Source organism: Papaver somniferum, chromosome 1 (assembly GCF_003573695.1).
Source record: "Papaver somniferum cultivar HN1 chromosome 1, ASM357369v1, whole genome shotgun sequence".
NCBI classification, from domain to species: Eukaryota; Viridiplantae; Streptophyta; class Magnoliopsida; order Ranunculales; family Papaveraceae; genus Papaver; species Papaver somniferum.
In genome coordinates, this window is record NC_039358.1 from 148,375,441 (window position 1) to 148,400,774 (window position 25,334).

General features: G+C 38.3%; 3 protein-coding genes across 3 annotated transcripts; 2 read left to right on the top strand and 1 right to left on the bottom strand.

The window, feature by feature from the left end:
- Positions 1–3,367: 3,367 nt before the first annotated feature.
- On the top strand, positions 3,368–6,737 carry LOC113351981 (putative receptor-like protein kinase At4g00960). Its single transcript, XM_026595875.1, has 7 exons — positions 3,368–4,146; positions 4,991–5,174; positions 5,293–5,421; positions 5,520–5,730; positions 5,861–6,098; positions 6,178–6,328; positions 6,420–6,737. The coding sequence occupies exons 1-7, from the start codon at positions 3,368–3,370 to the stop codon at positions 6,735–6,737; spliced, it is 2,010 nt and encodes a 669-aa protein (XP_026451660.1).
- A 6,871-nt stretch (positions 6,738–13,608) lies between these two features.
- On the top strand, positions 13,609–16,929 carry LOC113303977 (polycomb group protein FIE1-like). Its single transcript, XM_026553069.1, has 13 exons — positions 13,609–13,958; positions 14,047–14,112; positions 14,203–14,325; positions 14,521–14,601; positions 14,697–14,789; positions 14,909–14,984; positions 15,167–15,246; positions 15,326–15,397; positions 15,711–15,770; positions 15,949–16,045; positions 16,155–16,218; positions 16,442–16,501; positions 16,584–16,929. The coding sequence occupies exons 1-13, from the start codon at positions 13,758–13,760 to the stop codon at positions 16,654–16,656; spliced, it is 1,146 nt and encodes a 381-aa protein (XP_026408854.1). The 5' UTR covers positions 13,609–13,757; the 3' UTR covers positions 16,657–16,929.
- Positions 16,930–17,930: 1,001 nt separating this feature from the next.
- LOC113303981 lies at positions 17,931–24,755 on the bottom strand. The gene is made up of 19 exons (XM_026553074.1): positions 24,392–24,755; positions 24,207–24,295; positions 23,996–24,108; positions 23,844–23,898; positions 23,571–23,726; positions 23,410–23,472; positions 23,063–23,233; positions 22,842–22,935; positions 22,671–22,747; positions 22,483–22,555; positions 22,284–22,327; positions 21,962–22,029; positions 21,646–21,731; positions 21,382–21,539; positions 19,956–21,288; positions 19,468–19,751; positions 19,105–19,308; positions 18,866–19,022; positions 17,931–18,572 (listed from the first exon to the last, which is right to left on the bottom strand). Exons 1-19 carry the CDS (start codon positions 24,501–24,503, stop codon positions 18,262–18,264), a joined length of 3,648 nt encoding a protein of 1,215 aa, XP_026408859.1. The 5' UTR covers positions 24,504–24,755; the 3' UTR covers positions 17,931–18,261.
- Between the last annotated feature and the right edge of the window lie 579 nt (positions 24,756–25,334).

A 25,334-nucleotide genomic window follows, 5' to 3' on the forward strand; every position in this document is an offset into this window, starting at 1 on the left:
TCATAGCTCAGCCCTTTCTATGTTTATCAGTTACCATCCTATCCAGAAAATGCAAATACTGGAGGAGGAAGTAGTTTTACATATCCTTGGGTTGGGGAGAATTGGTAGCCGCAAAGGAATCCGACAGATGGAAAGACGATTCAAAAATGGTATCAAAGGATCTTTTTTTAGACAAAAGGCACGAAAGCACTCTATTGTGTATCAGACTTCATTGGACCCTATTTTCTTGAGTTCTAGCGAAGTTTCTCTAAAGGTCGGTGTGAGCCTTACCCCTATATGAAGTGCCTAATTTATTCTGAATATATATCCTTTAGACTATAATAGGTTGCATACGAGGGAAGGCCTGTTCTATACGATCGAGTACTGTATGCTTATATTTTCCTTGCAGAGCAAGTACCAGGACAAAGATAGGACCTTCCATCTATTGGAAGAAAACTCTCCGACCCGAGGATTGATCATCTCTCCCTACTGTGAAATACATCATAACTTCACTGGTTAGGCCCATTCACTTTTCATAAGTCCATTAGCCAGTATATCCAGCGCCTTTCGTTACGTAGATCGACTCAGGGCCTGATCTAAGTTATACGAGGGTAGATTCATTATCAAGACGACTAAACCCAGTTATGGGACCAATATTCAAATTCCAATTGGGTTTCCAGTAAAGAGAAGGTTTTTGATGAGTGATTGTGTTTACACAGAGGTTAGAGAGTAATAGAAGCAAAAAAGTAGAAACACACTACCTTGCTGTTAATATTTTTCTGAAATGGAAGGTCTGGAAGCATTGGGATCTCTGGAAGGAGGCGCTCTATTTGTAGAGACTGGATTTGTAGGTGCACAAGGTCAGGTCTCTCTGACCGACCAAAAGAAACTGGTAAACGGGGACCATTCTGAACTGGATATCATTTGTATTAGGTTATTAGTAGGTTGCTGATTCAATATAGAAATGACATATATAATAAAAATGACATATCTAAAGGTAAAGGTCTTGGCAGAATCTTAGTAAAAAAAGTGACTAAGGTATGAAAGAATAAAACCTTTAGAGACTCGAGCGTATGCGAGAGGCTCAAAGAGACTCGACTGAAAGGGGGAGGTATCTGACTTATTGATTAAAGCATTAAGCAAAGCTGGATTCAATTATATCTTCCTCGTGATCAGTTAATATTTCAAGCCATGCCTCTCATAAAAGAGTAGAAATTGCGGTTGGATTGGATGTCAGCCAGTGGAGCCACCATTCATGACTATTAGGAAAATGCTCGGATGTGTTTCAAGGTCGAAGAAAGGCGTGACTCTCCTCCTTTTAGGCGAAGGTGGGACCAAGGAAGAAGTTAAGCACTTAAGAAGTTAAGAAAAGAAAGAATCTTTTCAATGTCTTTCTTGGTTGGACAAATCCAACCGGTCATTTCTTATAAGATTTTATTAGTATCCGTGATTGGGACTATAGTACTGACAATGCATAGGACTACTAAAGTGAAAAGACTGGATATATTCCGACGAAATGCAATTGATTCTAGGAGGACTATAATGAGGAGGACGACAGATCCGCTCAAGGTGTAGCACAGTCTGGTCAATCACACTGATATCTTTAATAGGTCTAAGCCTTCATATATATATATATATATTTATATCATATTTTCAAAAGAATATCGTTCAACATCTTAACTCCTTCATAAATTCTTATATCTCGATTATTTTATGTTATTCTGTTGGTATTTTATTAAGGTAGAATGAACATCGAGCAAAGATTAATTTCCGTAGCTTGATGTTTTTTTTTTAATATTTATAATCTCTCCAAAGATCTAAAAATATTTCCATACTGAAAACATCAATAATAAAAAAAATTAGATTTAAAATAACATAGAAGAATTAGAATCAAAGACAACGTAGGAACCAAATTTAGAGATAGTTACCAAAATACACACATGGTGCATTGAATATCCTCTAGTTCAATAAAATTAATGGAATATCTTGTGTCCTCTTTGGTAATGGTAACCACATTCATGCATGCTAATTTGATTCGTAAAGTGAAATCTTAGATTTCCTGGGGTAGACCTATATTCAACTTTAAAATTCAAAACCATAGTCTGTCATGACTATCATATTGTGATTCTTGCGCTTAACCTTATGATTTTCATGCTGACATTTGGAGATACTTGTATTTATTTCTTTATCTTGTTAGGATTGTGGAGATACATGTAGTTCTATTTTTTGGACAAAATCAATACTCTTCTTTGTATACTCCTTTAACATTTTTTTGTTTTGAATTGTTCAAGTAAAGAACAAAAAACTAGACATCTAAAAACTAGAAACCTTAAATACAAGTCTAGAATAATTGTGAAATTTTTTTACTCTCTGCATTTGTTAATTTTTATTAAAATCCTATTATGTCATCTACGGAGGGAGTAGCAATTTTTCACTTTTTCCTCTCCCACAAGTTCAAGGATATCTCAAAGTCTTAGCTTATATCTCCTCTGCAATTGGCTAAAAAAATTATGGTATCCTGTTATTCCTGTCCAAATGGTGTTTCAAATTCGAGGCTTGTCCTATTTCTAAACACCACAGCACAGCACTAATCCCTAAAATTTGTTTTTAGATTTCAAGGCCATCGAAAATCTATGGCCACACACAGGTCCTAGGTTAAAAGACAATTTTCTCGGGCATACGTAAATATGCATCCGCACATCAATTACGAAAACTGTCCCAAACTTAATAGTATATCTTTAGATGCCACTTGAGCTTAACTGCGTGCATTCAAGTGCGTGCCTATGTTGGAGGTTTGGCATACAATAACATTCTCTCCACACAAGCTTTGGGGAATATCTATTGCTGTCTGGTACTTGGCTGCGCAATAAGTCAGGTCTCAATTGAAACCCCAGAAGTCAAAACCGCGTCTTTGGTAATAAACTAATAATGCTCCATACTAACATTACTTTTGTTGGAAAATTACAAGCAATGAAGTTTTAATCCAAAAAGAGGTTAAACCTCAGACTCAAAACTAAAACTACACGAGTATATGACTAGAGGACTAAAGAGCCAAAAAAGTAACAGAACAAAATTTTAACTGCTTTAAGTGTTTGATTCCAGTTTTACATAGTTCTACCTCAGAATATCCAAGGTTAGCAAATACTCATACATCTGAGGATATCCCTTAATATTTGTTGAGTTCGAGCTTGTGCATTGCTCAAGAATCTGGTATTACAATGCCACCTTCCATGCACGTAAGCACCGTTCTTGGGATAGAGAACTAAGATTGTGTTCATTGAAAGTCGAATCCCGTATCAACTGATTCTATATTACATTCATTTATCATGTAAGTCATTTCAAGTGTATCCTTTTACCAACGAAATTGAGGATCGAAAGAAAAAGAAGAATGCTGGGTAGAAATTTCTTTCATGATCTACTCAGCTTCTTCTGCTTCTCCATACATTTATTTGGTGGGTTACTTAGAACAGCAGAATCAGCGTATCTTTATCACTACTGTTTAGGTGGTAATTACGTTCCAACAACTACATATCAAACCAATCTCAACAGTCTTCTCTTTACACTATCCAGTTCTATTACAATCAACAACGGATACAACAACGCGACTGTCGGTGAAACACCTGATACAGTTTACGGGTCTTACCAATGTAGAAAAAATATTGATACAAATACATGCCAACAAAGTTGTGTTCGACCAGGTTTTAATGAGCTTGCATTATTGTGTCCTAATTCTTATGAAGCCATTATATGGTATCATAGATGCACGTTAAGGTACGCTAATAGATCATTCTTCGAAATCATGGAAGACGAACCATCCTATACACTGATCGTGAACAACGAGTTGAACAACAACCTTTCTAACCCACATCAGTTTACTAAAGCATTAGTCGGTTTGGTTGAAGATCTTTCAAGAAAAGCCACGCTTGTTACTGGTCATGATTCTGGTTCAGGTTCAGGTGCAGGTGCTGGTCGGACTTGGTTATTTGCTACCGGGAAAAGAAATTTTTCGGCATCTGATGGAGATAAAATCTACGGGTTAATACAATGTGATTCAGTTATAACACCAAAGAGTTGCAGAACATGTCTTGAAAAGATTAAGGTTGATGCGGGGGTAGATTGTTATGGGAAGAGAAATGGAGAAATTATGCGACCTAGTTGCTATCTTCGGTATCAGAGTGACGATTTCATCCATATTGACGTGCCTAGTACCACTGAAAAACCAGCTCCATCTCTAACACCATATTCTTCAAACAACACGACAATGACTAAACCTGCAAAGAGTACGCCATTCTTATCCTTAAAAAGATTTTTTTTTTTTGTGCAGTAATTTCAGATTTTCCAGAATGTCAGTTGAGGGTGAGTATCAAGTTGATCTAATTGCATAGTATGTACTTGATCTCAAATTGATCATATATAATTTGCCTGTAGTCGAAGGATATTTCGCACTCTTTCAGACACAAACACCGGGGCAGGGGTCTTTAAGTTCCGAACTTTAAACATGGCTATGCACAATCTGAAATTTAGCATACTACGTCTATTTGTATGTAAAAGTCAGGTGGAGAATAGATAATGAAACCTTCTGGCCCCTAGATATGATGACTAGAACATATTAGGCCAAGTCTGCATTAGGTCTCCTTCTTGTTGCATCTGTTATCGTGTAGTTCAAAAAATATTGGCAGTTTTAATAACTTTTAGTTTCTTCAATCCCCAAGAATACTTCGGAAAGCAAAAATGTACTCCTATATTGTGCTGCACACTATACAAGAAGACCACAACGCCGTGCTAAAATAATTTGATACTCCCCAAAATTGTGAGCTCAAGAGAGGTGTCTTCTTCTTCTTTTGGGGAGGTCAGAATTGAAGAGAAAATCTGGATATAACTTTTTTCTTCTTGGATGACTCTTATAGTCACTTATTCGATAGTGGAACACATGAAAGCTGTTCATTGGATAGCTAGCTTAAAACTAGGCCAAATTGGAAAAGTGATAGTAACTCTTTTTCCAAAAATGGAGGGAGTCCAGTCTTTTTATTTTGCCTTGCTTAAGAGTTTTCAACACTGAATTTCATGTTGCAGGAAAGATAAAGACATCATCAATGATTACTATCGCTATAGTGATTAGTGTAGTTGTTATAGCAATTATAATGACAACCATTATCCGAATGCAATTAACTACTGCTACAAATGGACATTACTTAATCTGCTTAAGAAGATGGATAGCAGAGAATATTATGGATGGTACGTTTACAATTCTACTCAATTTCAGTGGGTTCAAGTAATGAGTTACAATATGTAATGTACCCATGTTTTTTGTTTGATGAAGATGTGGATGATATGGCAACAGCTGAGTCCTTGCAATTTAATTTCACCACGATTAAAGCTGCAACAAACAACTTTTCGGAGGCTAATAAACTAGGCCAAGGTGGTTTTGGTTCTGTTTACAAGGTACTATATGCAATTAAGTACATTACCATTGACAACAGTTATTTTGTTAGACTATATATATACTTGGTTATGGTAAGTTGTTTTAATGTCCTGAGCAGGGTGCACTTCCAAGTGGGCAAGAAATAGCAGTGAAAAGGCTTTCTAGCAGTTCAGGTCAAGGAGAAGAAGAATTCAAGAATGAGGTGCTTTTGGTAGTAAAACTTCAACACAGGAATCTTGTTAGACTTCTTGGCTTCTGTTTACAGTTGGAAGAAAAACTACTCATTTACGAGTTCATGCCAAATGCAAGCCTCGATCAATTCATATTCGGTTTGGCTCCAACTAATCTCTTTCTCAGGAAAGAGTAATCATAGTTCGGTTTTTCCATTTCTAATACTAGAAGAGAACTGCTGGTGCGTGATTTTAAAATACAATTTGGTCTGTATATGTGAATGTGCAGATCCGGTCAAACGTAAACGGTTAGATTGGGAAAGACGATACAAGATTATAGAAGGAATCTCTAGAGGTCTTTTATATCTCCATGAAGATTCGCGACTTAGGATTATTCATCGAGATCTCAAGCCTAGCAATGTATTATTAGATGCGGATATGGAGCCAAAAATTGCAGATTTTGGCATGGCTAGGATGTTCAAGTTTGATCAACTTCAAGCTAGTACAAAAAGAATTATGGGAACATAGTAAGTTTTTGTATTTCAAACCGTAAAGCAACGGGTTGTTTTGAAATACTAGTACATATTAAAACTTGCATATCTGCAGTGGATATATGGCTCCAGAATATGCAATGCGAGGGCACTTCTCAGTCAAATCAGATGTCTTTAGCTTCGGAGTGTTAGTCCTAGAGATTCTTAGCGGAAAGAGGATCAACTCTTTCCACGAATCAAAAGGCGTCGACGACCTTCTAACTTATGTAAGTATAATTAATCCCCATTCATAACTACTCTTTTGCTTATATATATCTGCTCAATAAGCTGGATGAGAGAAATGAGAAATTCTTACAGGCATGGGCATTGTGGAAGAAAGGGACGGCTTTAGAACTGTTAGATCCAACACTGAAGGAGAATCATTCGAGAGGGGAAGTGATGAGATGTATCCACATAGCATTATTATGTGTTCAAGAAGATATGGCAGATAGACCTACAATGGCAGCCATCATTCAAAAGCTCACCAACTTCTCAGTTAGTCTCCAATTACCCACATCACCACCTACGTATTTTGTGAAAAAGAAAGGTGAAACATCTACGTCTTTTGGTGATACTGTCGATGAAGAACAGTATACTGTCAATGATGCATCAATTACCCAATTGCACCCTAGATAAAAATATATTTGAGAATTTTATAAAATTCAATAACACTATTTATATTCGCTTTCTAGTATTTCTATTTCATAGTTGAAATGGATGATAATTAGTGAATAAGATAAGTTTTATCTATTTCCTTTTTGTAAAAACATCAGGAGAGATTCAAACCAAACAAACTGAGGTAATCCAAGTTTCAACAGAGTTTGCATAGGTGAAACCACAAGGTAGAGAATGATCGAAGTTTTCTTATTATTGAAAAGCTTGATGTTACAAACGATTTCTCTAACACTAAATAGGAAGAAAGACAAAAACCAATTTACACCAAAAATAATATCTTTCCTAACTAACATAGTTCCTAACCATATATACAATATATGTACAAGTATGCATATCTCCTAATACTCCCCCTCAAGTTGGAGCATGGAGATCACGAATGCCCAACTTGCGAAGAAGCAGCTCAAACTAAGGACGTTTAAGAGCTTTAGCGAAAATGTCTGCAAGCTGAGCGGTTGTGCGAACATGAGAAGTAACAATAACACCGGACTGAATTTGATCGCGTACATAATGACAATCAATCTCAATATGTTTGGTGCGTTCATGAAAAACAGGATTAGCAGCAATATGAAGTGCGGATTGACTATCACAGTAAAGGCGCATAGGCTGAGAGTGAATCACACCTAGAGATTCCAATAATGCCCTTAGTCATGTGAGCTCACTACAAGTATGAGCCATGGAACGGTACTCGGCCTCAGCAGAAGAACAAGATATTGTATGTTGCTTCTTTGTCTTCCAAGATATAGGTGAGCCTCCCAAAAAGATAAAGTAACCAGTAAGCGAACGACGACTAAGTGGACAAGAGGCCCAATCAGAGTCACAATAAGCAGTAAGTTGAAGAGCACTATCCTTGCGTAAAATAATCCCCTGACCAGGATGGCCCTTTATATAACGAAGAACTCGGAGAGCAGCTTCCCAATGAGATACCCGAGGAGACTGCATAAACTGAGCTAGTACATGCACCGAGTAACATAATTCAGGACGCGTAATGGTCAAATAAATCAAACGTCCAATAAGCCGACAATACTGGGATGAATCTGAATACAGGGGTCCATCATCAAAAGCTAAACAATGATGTTGATCAATGGGTGAAGAAGCTGGTTTGGCTCCAAGAAGCCCAGTCTCGGACATAATATCCAAGGTGTATTTCCGTTGAGATAAAAACAAACCATCAGTTCCTCTAGATATTTCAATACCAAGAAAATACTTGAGAATACCCAAATATTTCATATGAAAACAACGGCTTATATATGCTTTAAAAGCAGAAATAACAGCGAAATTGTTTCCAACAATGATCAAATCATCCACCTAGACAAGTACATTAATAGAGTTCTCACCTCGTCGCAGGGTAAATAGAGAATAATCAGCATAAGACAACACAAATCCAAAAATCTTAAGAGCACCTGCAAGCTTTGCAAACCAATTACGAGGAGCTTAACGAAGACCATACAAATATTTATGGAGTCGACACACTTTACCCGGAAAATTAGTCGAATATCCTAGAGGAAGTTGCATATATACTTCCTCATCAAGATCCCCATGTAGAAAAGCATTGTGAACATCCATTTGATGTAACTCTCAATCACGAGTAACTGCGACTGCTAAAATGTTCTAACTGAAACCATTTTAGCTACGGGAGCAAATGTTTCATGATAATCCACTCCTTCCACCCGTCTATTTCCAAGGACAACCAAGCGAGCCTTATACCGCTCGACAGTACCATCATAATTATATTTAATTTTGTAAACCCATTTACAACCAATAGCCTTCTTCCCTGGGGGAAGATCAGTAACATATAACGTGTCATTCTTGCCAAAAGTACTAATTTCCTTGGACATAGATACACGCCAAACGGGAAGACGAACAACTTCAGCATAGCTAGTAGGTTCTTTAAGAGTAGTAATCACCGCCAAAAAACGAGTATGATTAGCCGAAAAATTTGCACAAGACACATAGTTAGTTATGGAATAAGGCGTGCCTGGGGAAGTTGAAGAGTGAGGAGTGGAGGAGCTAGGGTCTATTGCTTCGATAGTATTACAAACATAATAACGAGTACTTCGCCTAACAGTCGCGTCATAAATATCACTTATGGATGTATGATTTTCTGCAGCAGGTAGTAAATCTTCCGGTAACAAACTGCCAGGTGAATTGCCAACTGACACGTCTTGTGTATTGCCCTCAGATGAAACAAAAAATTCTGAAACAGTACCTGACGCATTATGTGAGTCGTCAGACTGGAGGTCAACGTTTGAAACGGAAATCTCTACACCAATTGAACAAAGCTGCTAGGTATACACCACCTTTATACCCCAACTTTCTGCACCCCTATGTGTCATCCATACTCACCACAGATTTCATCCTCACCCTACCCCACCATAGAAAAATAGGGGGTCCTCTTTAAGAGTGAGCAAATAAAAAGTTGACACATAGGGGGTAAGATTTTTGGGGTATGAAATCCGGTGTATACATAGCATTTTCGCCAATCGAAAACTCGCCTTTCAGTGTTGTCATCCGTGACTTATTCACGTTTGGTAAAAGTCCAACTGGAGATTCTCTTGTCACGTTCTGTGACTTTTTCCCACATGATAGCTTGTGTGATTACCTACTTGCCATCTGCGTCTCATTTGAATCCCCACATGATACTCTTTGTGAATCATCATAGACTAAATTGCTCCCCCTACCTGACACATTAGATAACTCTTCAGTGGACACATCCTGTCCATTTTGTAGAGAATCGGTAGATGAGACAAATTTGTCTCGTGAAGCTGCTGACAGACCCACAGACCTGACTGTTCTGCAGACAACCAGTTATCCACCCCAACTTCATTATTATTATCTTCATTGTTATCCAAAGAAACAACCGTGTAAGGAAATTTGTTTTCAAAGAATACCGCATCACGCGATACAAAAAATTATTTGGTTTCCAAATCAAACAACCGCCAACCCTTTTTCCCAAAAGGATAACCAACAAATATACAACGTCGACTTCGTGGATTAAACTTGTTGCGATCACGAGGGACAATACTTGCATAACACAGACATCCAAATACTCGAATAAGACTATAAATAGGTGGCTTTCTATATAACAGTTCATAAGGAGTTTTCCCATTGAGCAAAGTAGTTGGCGTGCGATTAATATGAGCAGCGGTTAGAATGCACTCACCCCAAAACCGAAGAGGTAGATTTGCTTGAAAACGCAAAGCACGAGCCACACTCAATATATGACGATGTTTGCGTTCCACTCGTCCATTTTGTTGTGGCATTTCCACAAATGAGGACGAAATTCCGTACCATTATCACCGGGAACCTGCTTAACTTGTCTATCAAATTGTGTCTTAGTCATAACACAAAAATTCTGAAAAATCTTCACCACCTCAATTTTATGTGCCATCAAATAAACCCATATACACCGAGAATAATCATCAACAATTGTAAGAAAATAGTGTGCACTACAAGAAGATGAAGTACGATACGGACCCCATACATCACAATGAACTAAACTGAAGATGTCATTAGCTTTATTCTCACTAATATGTAAACTAGCATGAGTTTGTTTAGCCTTAAAACAAGTATCACATGGTTCATTCAGAAACTTCTGACAATCAACTTTGTTCATACCAGGAAGCAAAGAAATAATCTTATTAGAAGGATGACCTAAACACTTATGCCATAAGTAATAATCTTCACCAGTAGTAACTCGATTTTCCATAATCTGCGTTCCATTGTGGAAGATATAGACCCCATCTCGTTCCTCTTCCACACCAATCAGCGTCCTCGTAGTGCGGTCTTGTATCACACACAACTTATCAGTCAAAGTGACAATACATTTTAGATCCTTAATTAAACATGCTAAAGAAATCAAATTACAGTGAAGATCAAGAACGTATAAAACACGATATAATCTCATATTGTCTCCAAACAACATAGTGCCTTCACATGGAGCAATTATGTATGTGTTGTTCGGAAGTTTTACGGAAGAAGAACCTATTTGATATGTTTTACGCAAAAACACTTTCCTTCCTGTCATATTCCTTGATGCCCCTGTGTCAATTATCCATTTACTAGAATATTCACAATAGCTTCCCACTGTGCATCAGTTAGAGTATTAACGAGCGGTACTCGATCTTGTGATGAAAGATAGATTCCAGTTGAATTCGCATCTATATTCATAAGTGCAGTATTAACAAGAACTTGTGCATCTTTTTCATAATTATCGCCATTCAATTTCACTATATTACTGACACCCTTCAAATCATATGGTTATGATGATTTCTCCAATAAAATTGAATCAATTTTAGGTTTACCATTAGAAGTCGATTCTTCCCAAGCCATGACGCTAAAAGAGAAATTAACTTCTGATTTTCAATTATTTAGGTTATTTCGATTCTGGCTTAGATGCCATGAAACCACAAAGTAGAGAATGATCGAAGTGTTCTTATTATTGAAAAGCGTGATGTTACAAACAAAAAAAAAATTCAGCCTTTCAAAGTCATAAAGACTAATTTTTTTTATATGAATCGAATATTAGTCTTATTTAAGAAATAAAAATTTCTTACATAGAGGCAAGCGAGCAAGAAGCTGCGCCGCAAGCCCTTTTTGAATTGCAAAACCTATCCTTTTAAAAACAAACTCTCTCGAACCGGGGTCATGACATTACTGTGCATGACTTTCCAGACTCTTTTAAGGAGTCCTACCGCCTCTGGAGCCAAGAAACCAAAAGTATCAAAAGCAAAGGGGATAAAAGCATGTCCATTATCGATACATGCTTTCTCATGCTTTGCTATCTTACCTGAGGCAGCCCTCAATGATGCCTGGCCAACTGTAAAGGCACCATGCCCAATGCCCACTACAGGAGAAGCCCATGTGAGGTCGACACATACGTGTTTGCCATTCGCCCATCCAAAAATAAGAACGTCCGCTAGCCTGAGTGTTGATCTCCCTTCAAGTGGGTTTGTCAAAAAGTTGACAGCCGCTTCTTTCTTTGCTGAAATACCAGCTCTCCATAATACATCATAAAACGTATGTCTCACATGATCATGTCTATATTTAAAACCAGGATCCACTTTACAATGAACTGCGTGTTCACCGTATGCGTCTAAGCAACCCGTGATACAAGCATGGCAACATGAATCTGAGGGGTATAAAGGGATCATTAACCTGTACTTAAGAATGGACCGGTACTCCATGGGTGACATCTTCTGACCAAGGCCCTCAATCGGAATAGCGAGAAGAAAGTCCTGGGCATGCGCTGCTTGCAGGAAACCAAAAACCGCTTTTTGTCTGTCTGATAACTCATAAACTGTATCCATGTCTTTAATCACTTTACCAAAAAGAGCATTCGCCAGGTTGCTTTGTGCTTTAGGGGGCGGTGTCCTTATTGGTGAAGTTTCTAAAGTCATAATCAGGAAGAGTTGCTTGTAATGTCCTCAGGGCCTTAAAAAAATTGTCATCCATTTCCTCCACTCCTTCCCCTCTTAATATGTGATCTTGTAAACCCCAAGATTGCACACACGATGCTAGAAAGGCATATTGCGACGCCTCCTTAGCAGTGTATGAACCAAGGCCTCCATATCTAATAGGTAGGGTGGATAACCTCCATTGTAACTCCCCAAAAAAAGGACCCCCAGAAACCACGATGCCCTCTACCACCTCTCTCAAACCTCTATCAAAAATATATGTTGCTTCTAAAGTGTATTCCGGGCAGCAAATACGAAGCCCAAAGTGCAGCTTGGAGATGCCCATACACACACGTGGGAGTAATAATTCACTCTGAGGATCACGGAGCTTGGATAAAACCTTCATTATATCTACTTCCTTCTCCGCTCTCCTAATGGCAAGTCCCTTCACAGACCCATCATCAAGACTTACCGCACCACCCAATAGTTTGACCCCATTATCTGGCCATGTTATAAACGATTTCTCTAAGACTAATAGGGAGAAAGACAAAAACCAATTTACGACCAAAAATAATATCTTTCCTAACTAACATATTTCCTGACCATATATACAATATATGTACAAGTATGCATATCTCCTAATAATAGGTCACTACAGCAAAAATGTTTTTACCGTTAAGAATAGTCATACATATGGGAAACTAAGAACGTTTTTGGATACACATTTAGAAGTAGTTTTTTTTGCCTTTTGGAAATCAAAAGGAAAAGGTTAGTTTGTGTGTAAAGTTTCAGAACGACTTCAAACAAAAGAATCAACTTTTTGTATAGCAAAATGTTTTTTCTCCTGTCTTCTGCTTCTGGTATTCAGACGCTCTATAAAGATCCTGCAGTCTATAAGTCTGGGCAACCCTATCACTACACGGCCTAAGACTACAGTCAACGTTACTGGACTGTGAATTTTTTTCGTTGACCAACAACTCGATTCGTTACTAAATCTGGTTGAAGCGGGTTTAAGGCTTCCGAAATTTACAGGGGGTTAGTCCACGAGTGAGTTGGAGGGAGTTTAATGTATTTTGAATCTTGGGGATTTGGAGGGAGTGTAAGAGAGTATAGGGAGTTTGAGAGAGTTTGGTGTGTTGAGTGTATGGAGTTTGAGAGACTCTTCCAAAATCTCCACTTTTTGAGAGATTTGGAGTGAGGCACAAATACATTATAAACTCCCTAGAACTCCCCAGAACTCCCAAAAAAAAACAAACTCCCTATCATTCTAATTTTTACCACTAACAGGGAGTTTAAGAGTTTCTTTCAAACTCCCCCACGACTAACGGGGTTTTTTAGGGTGTTGGGGAGACTCTTCTAAACTCTCCCACGACTAACGGGATTTTAAGAGACTCACTCGAACTCCCTCACGACTAACGGGAAAAAACACAACTACACCCAACTCCCCCAACTCCCTTGAGGACTAACACCCTGGAAAAAAATTCTTTCCGCGAAAAACCTTTCCCACTCCAAATCCTACTACTTACCTGAGAATTTTTGCAGCTAAAGATTGTCGACCGTTATAGTTATTAGGGCAAGTAATAGTCTAATGGCGAAGATACCAATACCACCACCAATAACTTTAGGTTGTGAACCAGCAGTTGGTTCATTAACCCTAACTTCGTCCAAAAAGAGAGATTACAGAGTTACCAATAGACTTCAAGAGGGGAAACGTCCAATCTATGCAGTCGTCTTTAACTTTGTTGATTCTCGTTACTTCAATGTCTTTGGTACCGTTGGTCAAAATCGGGTTAGTAATACTGATAATCTCAACTTTTGTCAATGCATCCAATTTAGGGTTTAAGTCCCTAAATTTTTTATTTTTATGCTTCTTCCAGATAAATGTTTACCAATGCCTTGAAGGAGGAGTGATTGCTGTTCTACAGTCTTATGTTGATGAAGATGTAAGTAAAGATTTCTTTCTTATTTTTTTTTCAGCTTGTGGTTTTACCATCTGATGCATGTCTGGTTTGGTCATGTATTGTTTAGTTCAGAAGGAAGAGTCATTCTATACTTTGAGTTGGGCCTGTAATATTGATGGGAATCCGTTGTTAGTTGCTGGTGGACTCAATGGTATTATACGTGTTACCGATGCTGGTAGTGAAAAAATACATAAGGTATCTCAGACACCACTTTATTTTATCTTTTGCTATCTGTGAACTCTATAAAATTGTATCTAAATTCATAGTCAAATGAATGTGGAGTGCTGCATGTCTTCTCTGTGTTCAGTCTCGTTCATTGCGATGTTAGAAAGTCTTGTTATGGGGAATTGGTGAAAGGAATTCTTACTACTGTGGTGTATGTATCTGCAGAGTTTTGTTGGTCATGGAGACTCCATAAACGAGATCAGGACGCAAGCTTTGAAACCTTCACTTGTGGTGTCTGCTAGTAAAGTAAAAAGAAAGCCTATCTTTTCCAACTGTGAGAAACTATGGTTATTCTGTCATTTGGTTAGCATATATGGTTACTTAGTTGATCAATTGAACAGGATGAATCTGTACGGCTTTGGAATGTACATACTGGGATTTGCATTTTGATTTTCGCTGGAGCTGGTGGTCATCGTAACGAAGTTTTGAGTGTGGTAATTTAAGCGTGCAAGCTTTTCTTTTCCTTTCCTTACGTTTGGGTTTGTTTAATGAGATGTAGTGGAGGTGGATATAGTATGGTGCTGATTACATAACTGGAACTGGTCTGATGTAGGATTTCCATCCTTCGGACATATACCGCATTGCAAGTTGTGGCATGGATAACACCGTTAAGATATGGTCAATGAAAGGTAGTAGTCTAATGTGGATGTCGAGGTTTTTTTATTCATCTTACTTGTTAAACAATTATGTAAGCTGTCCAAGTTGTGCTCTTGACATACGTGAAGTTGAAGACATGAATTATGCCTACTATATGACATACTGAACTGTAATGTTGCTAGCATCCTAGTTTTAACCTTCGCAATTATCGCAGAATTCTGGACATATGTTGAGAAGTCATTTACATGGACAGACCTTCCATCAAAGTTTCCCACGAAGTATGTGCAATTCCCAGTAAGTAAAAGTCGCTATTTCTTTCATCTTTGAGTTATGTATTACTCTTGTTACCAGTCTGATGACTTATTTTTTCCAGGTATTTATGGCTTCAATCCATACCAACTATGTTGACTGCACTAGATGGCTTGGTGATTTTGTCTTATCGAAGGTAATGTTACTTGGTCAATGTCCATGGTCTACTAAATTTAAAGTTCTCCTTGGATGTACTTTTCAGCGGCATTGAGTCATATGAAAAATATATGCTTATACATATTTAATTTATGTTCTTTTAATGTGGTAGTAAGACATAAAGGTTATCATTAGAATTGGAGGTAAGGAGTCACTAAAATTTCCTGTTATGTATCAACTGAGTCAGTCATCTAACCTCAACTTACAGCTTTCTCTGAGTGGTGTAAGTGGGATTTGTTAAATTAACTCTAACACCATGATTTATTCTTACTGAATCTTTTGCCACAACACAGAGTGTTGACAATGAAATTGTCTTGTGGGAGCCAAAATTGAAGGAGCAAAGCCCTGGAGAGGTTGGTACATGAACTCACAGTATTTCATTTTGTTCAGTTTAGCTTATTCATGCATCTAAGAGAGAGTGTCTTTCCGAAAGATACATTATGGAAGTTACATGCGAATACTTTTTTGAGCCAGAATGCCTGTTTTCAGCTAATGACAGTCCCTTACAAAGATATTGGTTTCAATTTCCAGGGTACAGTTGACATTCTTCAAAAGTATCCTGCTCCAGAGTGTGATATATGGTTTATCAAGTTTTCTTGCGACTTTCATTACAATACAATTGCTATAGGTAAGGGAAACTGCTAATGCATGCAGATAAAAGTAAAAGATGTACAGCATTCATATCCGGTCAAGCTTCACTGGCCAATGTCTAGAAATCTAATATTCTGGTTTATCAGGAAATAGGGAAGGGAAAATCTTCGTTTGGGAGCTCCAATCTAGCCCACCTGTTCTCATAGCCAGGTTTTACTTTTTTCCTCTTCACTAGCTTCCATGCTTCGAGGCATTAAACCAATTCTATATAGGCTGATCGATGGCACCCGAATAGGTTCAATGCTTATTTTTATATTTTGGTAATTAGATTCAATGCTCACTCTGTGTGGAAAGTACAACTGAAGAATGATTTTGGATGTGCTACCTAGGACAATGTTTTCATCTCTGTTATGAACTCTTTTTTGTGTTTCAGGTTATCTCATCCTCAAAGCAAGGTTGCAATCAGGCAAACTGCTACGTCGTTCGATGGAAGGTAATTTTCAAATAGTGAATTCGTTTGTAAATAGTAGTTCTTTCTTCGGCTGACCTCAATGAAAATGAATAATTTTGGGCAGCATTATCCTTGGGTGCTGTGAGGATGGAACAATATGGCGATGGGATGCAAATCAGCCACAAGAACAGCAGTAGATGCCAACAGCACATTACTGAAAATTCTAGAAGTTCCATGCACATGCCGGGAAAGAGAGATATCTATGGATTTGAAATCAGACTTCCTGGCCTGGGATTCATAGGTTTTGCATCCGCATGTCAGTTGATTTATCTCGTGTTATTCGCATATATATCTGTAGACAGGGTACATGTAAATTAAGCTAATTTGTTCTGTATTCTCAAAATGTAATTCCATTACAGTTGCTTCTCTGTTGTTTTAACTTGCTGCTATCCAATCGAAACTTGAAACCACTTGCTTCTGTTTAGTATCATTTTGCTTCAGGGTCTCAGCACGTCATCTATGACATGCTATTATCCATCTCCCTCGGGGAACATCTGTGTTACCTAGTGGGCGCTCAGTAAGCAAGCACATACATCAGTTGTTTCTCTTTTTTTATTTCTCAACAGAGTTGCATGAGCCGATTGGTTCCTACATTGGAATGAGCTCCAAACCTGAGCTCAACTTTCTTCGAGTTTGTTGCAACAATTATTCCATTTAGGTCTGTTATTGACCAATCTACTGTCACTTACTCTCCCGTAATTTTTCCAATCTACTGTCACTTATTCTCCCTTAATTTATTTTTTTTCATGTGAGGAGTTCCACAATCCACACCGCATGGCTGTTACATGCCTAGCGGTGCTATGCCATATAGCTAGGGATGAGGGACACCACAATCCACTCCAACCTAGGCTAGTTTTTCTTTTTGGACTGCATCAGCTATAACAAAAGTTACAAAACCCTCTTTCTTTACAATTGCTAGTCTGAACTCCGAAGTCTCATATCCTCTTCATTAGTTGGTTTTGGTGGCTGACTTACCTCTATCCCAAATTGCCACTCCCCTTCTACTATCAGCTATTCAGCTCACTAAGCTTGCCAGTATATGAGTTACGTCTTTGCATATTTGGATTTTCAGAGATGAGCAATAGGCACACTGCTACGCCAAGCATCAAACTATATTGATATCTGCTCACCACTACCTAGTCCACAAAAATTTAGAGCAGTCTTGTTCAGAATTTATGATCTTCCTAGTAAAGCTTTATTTACCTAATCTTTATTTAACAACTCAGTGTTACAGTTGCTTCAACAGTTGTCCAATCCATACCGAAACCACTTGCTTCGGTTAAATACCATTTTACGCCATGGTCTCAGCACGAGATCTATGACATGCTGTGCAACATATAGCAAATACATCAGCTGTCTCGTTTTACAGTCCAAAGTTCTGTGTCTACAGAAAAGATTTAAATGCTTATTCTTGATTCAAGTCGTTCAACATTAACATCATTCATGTTAAACATATATTCAGAATCCTTGTACTGAAACCTTCACCATAGGATCAGCAGTAAGGTATTACAGACAAGAAAAGGAACTGACTATGCTACTACAAAAAATTAAGTATACGACTCTGAAGGAACAATTGTTTTCTAAGGGAACAAAATCACTTCTTATTTCTGCCTGTTTCTTACATACTCTTCTCACCTGTATTTGTATTTTGTATATATATATTTACAGAAAAGAATGGGTGAAAATAACAAACCTACAACCAACTACATGCACAGCTGGAGGGAGGACGAAGGCATGGAATTTTAAATTTGAGTCCGTAATCGTGACAGCAGAAGTTGCATGCTCTCAAGCTTCTGTTGTAGCTGTCTTATATCGGTAAGATGTTGCTGTTTAATAAAGATGTCGGGATTATCTAGCTCAGACACGAGTCCCAAGCACTTTGACTGAGAGTCTGAAACGGCTGACTCAAGCGAGGCCACTGTAGATTCCAGGCTGGGATGTTGGCTTTCGCTGACGTTTGAAGTTGGTGTGATTGGTGTAAACCCCATGCTACAAGTACTACTACGCCTGCTTAGCTTTTCTGGGCTGAAAATCTTCTCCAAACCATCACTTCCTGCAAATAATTTCATATTAATCCGCGGAAGTAAAACATAAAAAAATTTCAAATGAAAGAGGGAAAATTTCAAATGAAGAAGGCACGGGACAAATTTCAAATGAAAGAGGGAAAACAATAACATGCATCCAGGCTTCTTTCTCTTCTTTCCTTTGCCTTTCACTATAGCAAAACATAAAAACACCCTGATTTTCAAACGCCGACTATGTGTCTGATTGGCCTGATTTTATCATTCCTCCAGAAAGCTTTCTAATACATAATGACGCTATGATGTTGATTAAATTATTTTTTACCAAGGTTGGAGAGCTGGTCTATTGCTGCTTGACCAATGGATCCGTCCAGCTTAAGTAGTCGCAATATTCCAGCAGCAATACGACCCATGGAATCTACCTCAGACTTGCACAAACCAACAAGGTATTCCAGTTCCTCCTTAGTTGCGACTGCCTCAATCTGTAAAAGAGCTCATTAAAAAGCCAGTCTCTTCACAACAGAAAGGTCCATTGCTTATATTTTCAATAGTTTAGTCTCATACCGGTTGTTTAATAGAAAATTTCACGTTTTCCAACCCCCAGGTGGGCATCTCAGTGCTTTCAGTGTTCTTTGAGCTCAACATGCGAATTTCAAAATTTACCCCTCCACAATTCCCCGTGCCTTTATTTCCTCTCGAAGAGATACCATCTACAGTGATCTCTTTCCTGGTTTGTGGTTTTATAGCCTGCAAGCCCTCAACACCAACCTAGAAGAACTCCGCAACATATAAGATGTTAGACATAAGAAAAAAGTGAAAGACTGAATGACTTAGGTGTTTGTCATCAACACTCATTTTGCTTTTTGTTGAGTTAAGAAAGACCTTATATAACAAATTGCAGATCAAGAAAACCAAAACAGTGCTCACCGTAACCAATTCAACAGGATATTTCTGTGATAGAGGTGATATTATGGAGCCATTCTCGACATTCTTGGGACGACTTTTTGCATTTACAAGCAAACTCTGAAACATCGTGTGCCAGCATCTGTCCTCTCTGCCGATATCCTCATCATGGAACCACCACCTTTCTGCCCTCTCCTGAGCACCCTCGAGAGCAAATAACCAATTTTTCAGCTCGACGGACACATCTATGTCATCTGGCATTCCCAACTCCAGGCTTGGACCACCTTCCTCGTCCTCAGAACTTCCACCTGAACTCGATGGCAAAAGGCATACGAAACAAATTAGATAGAAAAAGGCAAGTAACCAATTGATTGAGTGGGTAATAAATAAGCGGGACATCAATAAGACCATAGTGCAGTTCTTGAGAAACGCAAGTTTAAGTGGAATGGAAGCAACAAACTAATTACAGACCCCAACTAAATAAGAAGGCGAAAAGTTCAGTGTTCTCTTACTCTCTTGCTCTTCATCCTCAATAGTCGGTGATGCTCTCAGGAGCTTTGATAGTGGACCATTAGACAAATACTTCAACCCTTTTGATAGCCCTTCACTAGGACCACCATCAGGCCCAAGTATACCAAATCTATGCAAAAGAGCTTCAGTATAATTCATCCCACCTCCAAGACGTACTCCTCCAACCTTGGCAGACATACTCAGACTATGGCATTCAGTATCTTGTGCATTGTACGGGATAACCTGCACCATGCTGATGTCCAGAAACGGAATAGGTGATGTGACTCCTGTAGGAAGATTCCCGCCAGTGTTATCAATCCAAAAGACAGTTCTCATGTGTGGGTACCCATTTCCAGTCATCAGCAAACCATCTTCACCAGGAATTCCAACTATGCCGTTCTTGTGAACCAGGTTTCCATCTCCATCCACACAGTCCACCTGAATACTCTCCCAACGTATGTTAGATGACACTGCAATAGCACCACCTAGGGTTCTGTGAGAAACTTTGATAAACAGATCTTCTCCATTGAAAAGAACTAAAGGCATCCCTTCGATATTAATGGAGGAAGAAGACTCTAGAAATCTAAGCTGGAGGTCTTGCATTGCCAGTACAACTGCTGTGTCGCTAGGAAACTTCTCAATAAGCTTTCCTCCAAGGCTCTTTTTTATACTTCCATTATCTCGGTTACCTTTTCCGATTTTTGATATCTTTTCAGCGACTTTACCAAAATAGCTATAAAGGTCAAGAACAAAAAACAGTTGCTCCACTGATGTGTTGGATAGATATTGTAGGCAAGAAACACCTATCCTGACAATACCTCCTGGAGGGGGAACAGTTACTAGAGGGCTACCATCTGCAGTTACCATGGCTGCCTCGACACAGACTTCTAGGAGTTCAACACATTTCCATAAGCCCGTCGATGAGTCGGAAAAAATTTGATTTTCTGTAGCAGTTTCAAGAGATAAACTAAGTTGAGAAGCTCGAGCTGTCCACTTTAGCTGGCTGGCATCCACAGGTTGATCCTCCCAGAGACAGAAGCAAGCTGGATCCTTGTCCAAGTTCAATAACCTAAGTTTTAATTCAGATGACTCTGAGAAGAACAGATCTTTGACATGTAGTCTTGCTCCAGCAAAGGAGCTCCGGAAAGTATTGTTTCCCAATGCATCATCGTTATCCAACTTCCCAACATCCAGAGGAACAGTTAGATCTATCTCTTTGAGACTGAATATAAGGGAGTTAACAGAGAAATCTGGTAAAACATCACCAGGATTGACCACAATTCCATCTGCTAGAAAGGAGGCGATCCTCAAACAAGATTCTTCTTGAAGATGAATCTATATGATACAAAGAAAAGAAACAAAGAAAACTCAAATCGTAAGGTAGTTGAGAAGCATAAAAATCCTTGATGATCTTGTTCCGAAATATACCATAAGAGGCTGACAATCAATGATTGTCTGTGATGCAAAAGATGGAGGGGCTGGTGAGGGCTTCATCTGTAGAGAATGGAGGCATATTACTGGAACACCCTCGTTTACTTGCCACCGCATGTCACCCAAGGGATAGATTGGCGGGCAAAATTTCTTTCCTGCTCCAATGGACGAGGGAAAGTTTTTACTTTTAAGTGGAACGTACACAACAGCTAGCTAGAGCATGCTTGTTGAAAGATAAACAATAATCAGGTTAAATAATACCAAAATCAGGAACACGCAGTGAATCATCTGTAACTGCTTGCATTGATGGCTGTATTAAGGTGCATGGAGGATGCGAAAATGTGTCCCTGCATTCCAGGCAGCAGCTTATAAGTTGATATGCAGTTATATGGACCCCATAATTACAGGAAAAGGAAAGTGGCTCTGCTGGTACTAGTACATCTGAGGTTTATTGATTCACTATAGTAAAAGAGTTTGCTTCTAGAGACATTTTAGGAAGGGAGATTATTTTATCAATGGACAGAAATCGTAAGAGCCTCAAATGACTAGGCAAATAAGTAGCAAATCTGACTGGTACCTCAGAAAAAGTCCAGCTACTGTAATTTTGGACAAATTTTTAGTATTTCCACCATCAGATACACTAGCCTGCACCAAACATAGAAGGATGAAAATTAATCACAAGCGAGGGAGATTATAAAGGTGTGGAATTCGTGATTATTACAAAAATCACCTCTGATTCCAATACCAAGTACCTAAAAGGTTTCTCCTAGTGGAATATTTAGCTTTTCCCAATAATGTTTGAAGTATTACAGAAGATACACACGCAACATAAGTAAGAGGCCTTCTATCTAATGTGGTTACTAAGAAAATTAAGTACATTCAAGGTATTGGATCAGTACCCGAGAAAAGAATAACGACTGCATCAAAAGCTCAAGCTGGAAATCTGCAGATGATGAATTTGATATAAATAGGAAGTTATCTCAAATAAGTGCCTAGGTAAACTCATAGGACAGCATAAGCAGTTCAAGTAATATTGTGCTGTACAAATGCGGTAATTTTAGAGAATGGTAATAACAATGTCAAGCGACGATAACTGACCAGCATCCTTAATGCAGAGAAATATATGGTCTACAACAATCGATACGATAGAACGTCCCGCTGCTTCTGTAGCCTGTCGCCAAGTATTCCGTACAATCATAAGCAATAAAGAAAACATTTTTCTACAGCATAAGTATGATCTTTTCGTTATAGTTGTGTTGGAAAGTCACTTGTGAGAAAATATAAACCTGTTGAGCATTAGGATCCACATCCCTACTAATGCACACATACAATCCAGTCATGAAGCGCAAAACAGCACGCAGACCTGCTCAGATAGTGGCATGTTTTTACTCAACAAGCTTCAGAGCAAAGAGGCACTACATAAGCATGAAAAATAATCTACCAAATTTTTAGCTAACCTGGTTCACTTAGAGCAGGGCAAACAGCTTCAGGGAAATGCAATTGAACCTCAAGCCCTAATGGACTGTTTAGTTCTGTCCTTTGCACTGTAATCTGGTCGCAATCATGAAATTAGAACGACTTGAGAATGGTAAATAATTAAGCAATCCCAAAAAATACTCCAGAAGCAAATGTAACCAAGTGCTCAAAAAATCATTTGAAATGGCATATTTTGACTTACATAAGCCTGCCCTGATATTCCTTCCAAAAACCTTTCACCTCCAAAGAAAACTCGTTTTGCACCATCATCTTCACGCTTATTCCCTCCATTGCTAGAGCACGTCAAATTAGCATCAGTGAACATGTCAGGATGAGGTAGGAGGTCCATCGATAATGATGCCCATTCCAGTTTCTGGTGATAGAGAGGAGTAGCATTATATTAGAGAAGGAAAGTTGACATTTTCAAGCCAAAATGCATACCGCAAGTGTGCATGTCCCCATAATCTAATTTACAGTTTTCAAGTAGCATAACCATATCATCAAGCCAAATTAGGACATGCAATACAAACCGCAAGGTGAAATAATTACCTTGAACACATATATGCACTTCTTATTGTTGGAAAAGTCCCTTGCTTCTTTAAGATTAACAACCTTAAAAACAATGAAAATCAAGTTAAACTGCGGTTTCTCTGAGCATGGTAATAAAGTTGGCAACAGATTGTGGTACAAGAAGAAAGTAATTTGAGCACCTCCCAATTTTCATTAGTGGTATATAACAAAAGGTTCCGAATTGTGATTGAAGCTAGAGGTGAAGCCCATGCAGCACCTCCTTGTTTTTGAGCGCCACCACGGGTTTCTATCAGAAGATTGACAGTTCCCACTTCCAAAGTCATTCCGTCTGCAATCTGACATTGTACAGAAACTAAAGTTTTACATTCTTCTCTAATTAGAAACAAAAATACAAAAGTACTGCAACAAATATATCATACTAAAATCTCCTCACGAAGAATAAATAAGCATACCTTATCAGCAAATCCATAACCACTACCCTTCGACGAACTAGTAGAAGACTGTGCACTGTCACATCATTGTAGCGTAAGACAAATAAAATGTCATTATTGAAATCTGAACTGCATAATCAAAACCTAACTAAAAGAAACACACTGTTAGTTACCTAGTTGAACTCCTAGATGAAGCATCAGAACTGGAATTTTCTTCAAGAACCAAATCGAGTCTATCTATTTGAACAACAATTGGTTCATACTGAACATTACTTACAGATGGAAGCTACAATGAAAAAAGCACAAACAAATGAGCAAAACAAAAAACTAAAATTTCAGTCCAAATTGATTAATCGAAACTAACAAACAAGTGTCAGATCTAACCTTAATTTCTAACTTTCCAACTTTAGCAGTTGTAACAGTTAGTGCTGGTGATAATCCAGCACTAGCATGTAAGGCTTCTCCATTTATATCTATCATATATCAAATCAAATTCCACAGATTAACAACATTTTCCATCAATTCATCCTTACTTCCAGAAATTAGCAACAAATTACCCAAATTCTTACCTAAATTGGAGAGTTGTACGGTCCGACCTTGTAACTTGAACTGATCTCTTGAAAAAGATTTTAACCAGTATTTGAGTGTATACTCCAATGCCCTAGCAAGAATTGATTCCATCCTCAATTATCAAATATTTTTTATCCTTCTCCTAAAACCCTAAAATTCTTCTTCAACTCGTAGAATTCAGATAAACATTTTTCTGTTTCTCTATTAGATCTAGAAAATTAGAAGAGTGATTATTTTTTAAGAGTTTTCAGACTGAGGAAAAAGTGATACTCAGAGACAAAATGAGAAAGCTGTCGGAAACCAGAAACCGTCTTCCGGTTTTTGGATACCTCTCAAATTCCGTCTCTTTCTTGCATGGTAATGCTTACTTTTACGGGTGTATTTTTAGGGAAGAGTTTTAGCCTCTATTGTACAGATGGTAGGGTCTACTGTCTGCTTTGTGCGTCAGATTGCACTAAAATGAGCCGGGCCCGGCGTAAATATTCATCAACAGCTGCTGCTAGTCTGTAGTTCTGCTTTACTCGATCGTTCGACTAAAATACCCTTAAATGATTGTGGAGATCTTGAAGATACGAGGTTCTTTGCTTTCCTTCAGGTATAAATGATACGAGTCATGACTGTCATCCCTGGGCAGTAAGATAAACCCAAATATCGGTATTCTAAGGCTGGTTCCAATGGAGACCCAAGATTCAACTTTTTTGGATCTCTCACGTCATCAAAATTCAAAGACCAGGTTTAGTGGAAGTTCAAGATACAAAGTAAAAACGCCATTTGAAAAGGTGTCATATGCAGTTTGAAATGGGATATCATTTTCGACCGTTAGATCTCCAATAAAATTAACAATCCAGCGGTCTATATGATTCCGGTGTTTGACTTTCTATAAAGTATTTTCTACACGCCATTTCAAACGGTGTATGGTGCTTTTTTGGTACGCCATTCCTA

Excerpts from the sequence above, each read along its gene's own strand:
- LOC113351981 (XM_026595875.1), top strand. The coding sequence starts at position 3,368 with ATGCTGGGTAGAAATTTCTTTCATGATCTACTCAGCTTCTTCTGCTTC. Across the intron at positions 6,099-6,177 it reads AAAAGAATTATGGGAACATA|TGGATATATGGCTCCAGAAT; the intron begins GTAAGTTTTTGT and ends GCATATCTGCAG. Across the intron at positions 6,329-6,419 it reads TCGACGACCTTCTAACTTAT|GCATGGGCATTGTGGAAGAA; the intron begins GTAAGTATAATT and ends AAATTCTTACAG.
- LOC113303977 (XM_026553069.1), top strand. The coding sequence starts at position 13,758 with ATGGCGAAGATACCAATACCACCACCAATAACTTTAGGTTGTGAACCA. Across the intron at positions 14,985-15,166 it reads TAAGATATGGTCAATGAAAG|AATTCTGGACATATGTTGAG; the intron begins GTAGTAGTCTAA and ends CAATTATCGCAG. Across the intron at positions 16,219-16,441 it reads CCACCTGTTCTCATAGCCAG|GTTATCTCATCCTCAAAGCA; the intron begins GTTTTACTTTTT and ends TTTGTGTTTCAG.
- LOC113303981 (XM_026553074.1), bottom strand. The coding sequence starts at position 24,503 with ATGGAATCAATTCTTGCTAGGGCATTGGAGTATACACTCAAATACTGG. Across the intron at positions 23,899-23,995 it reads TCATCTAGGAGTTCAACTAG|TGCACAGTCTTCTACTAGTT; the intron begins GTAACTAACAGT and ends ATGATGTGACAG. Across the intron at positions 18,573-18,865 it reads AGACCAGCTCTCCAACCTTG|GAAGTGATGGTTTGGAGAAG; the intron begins GTAAAAAATAAT and ends AATTATTTGCAG.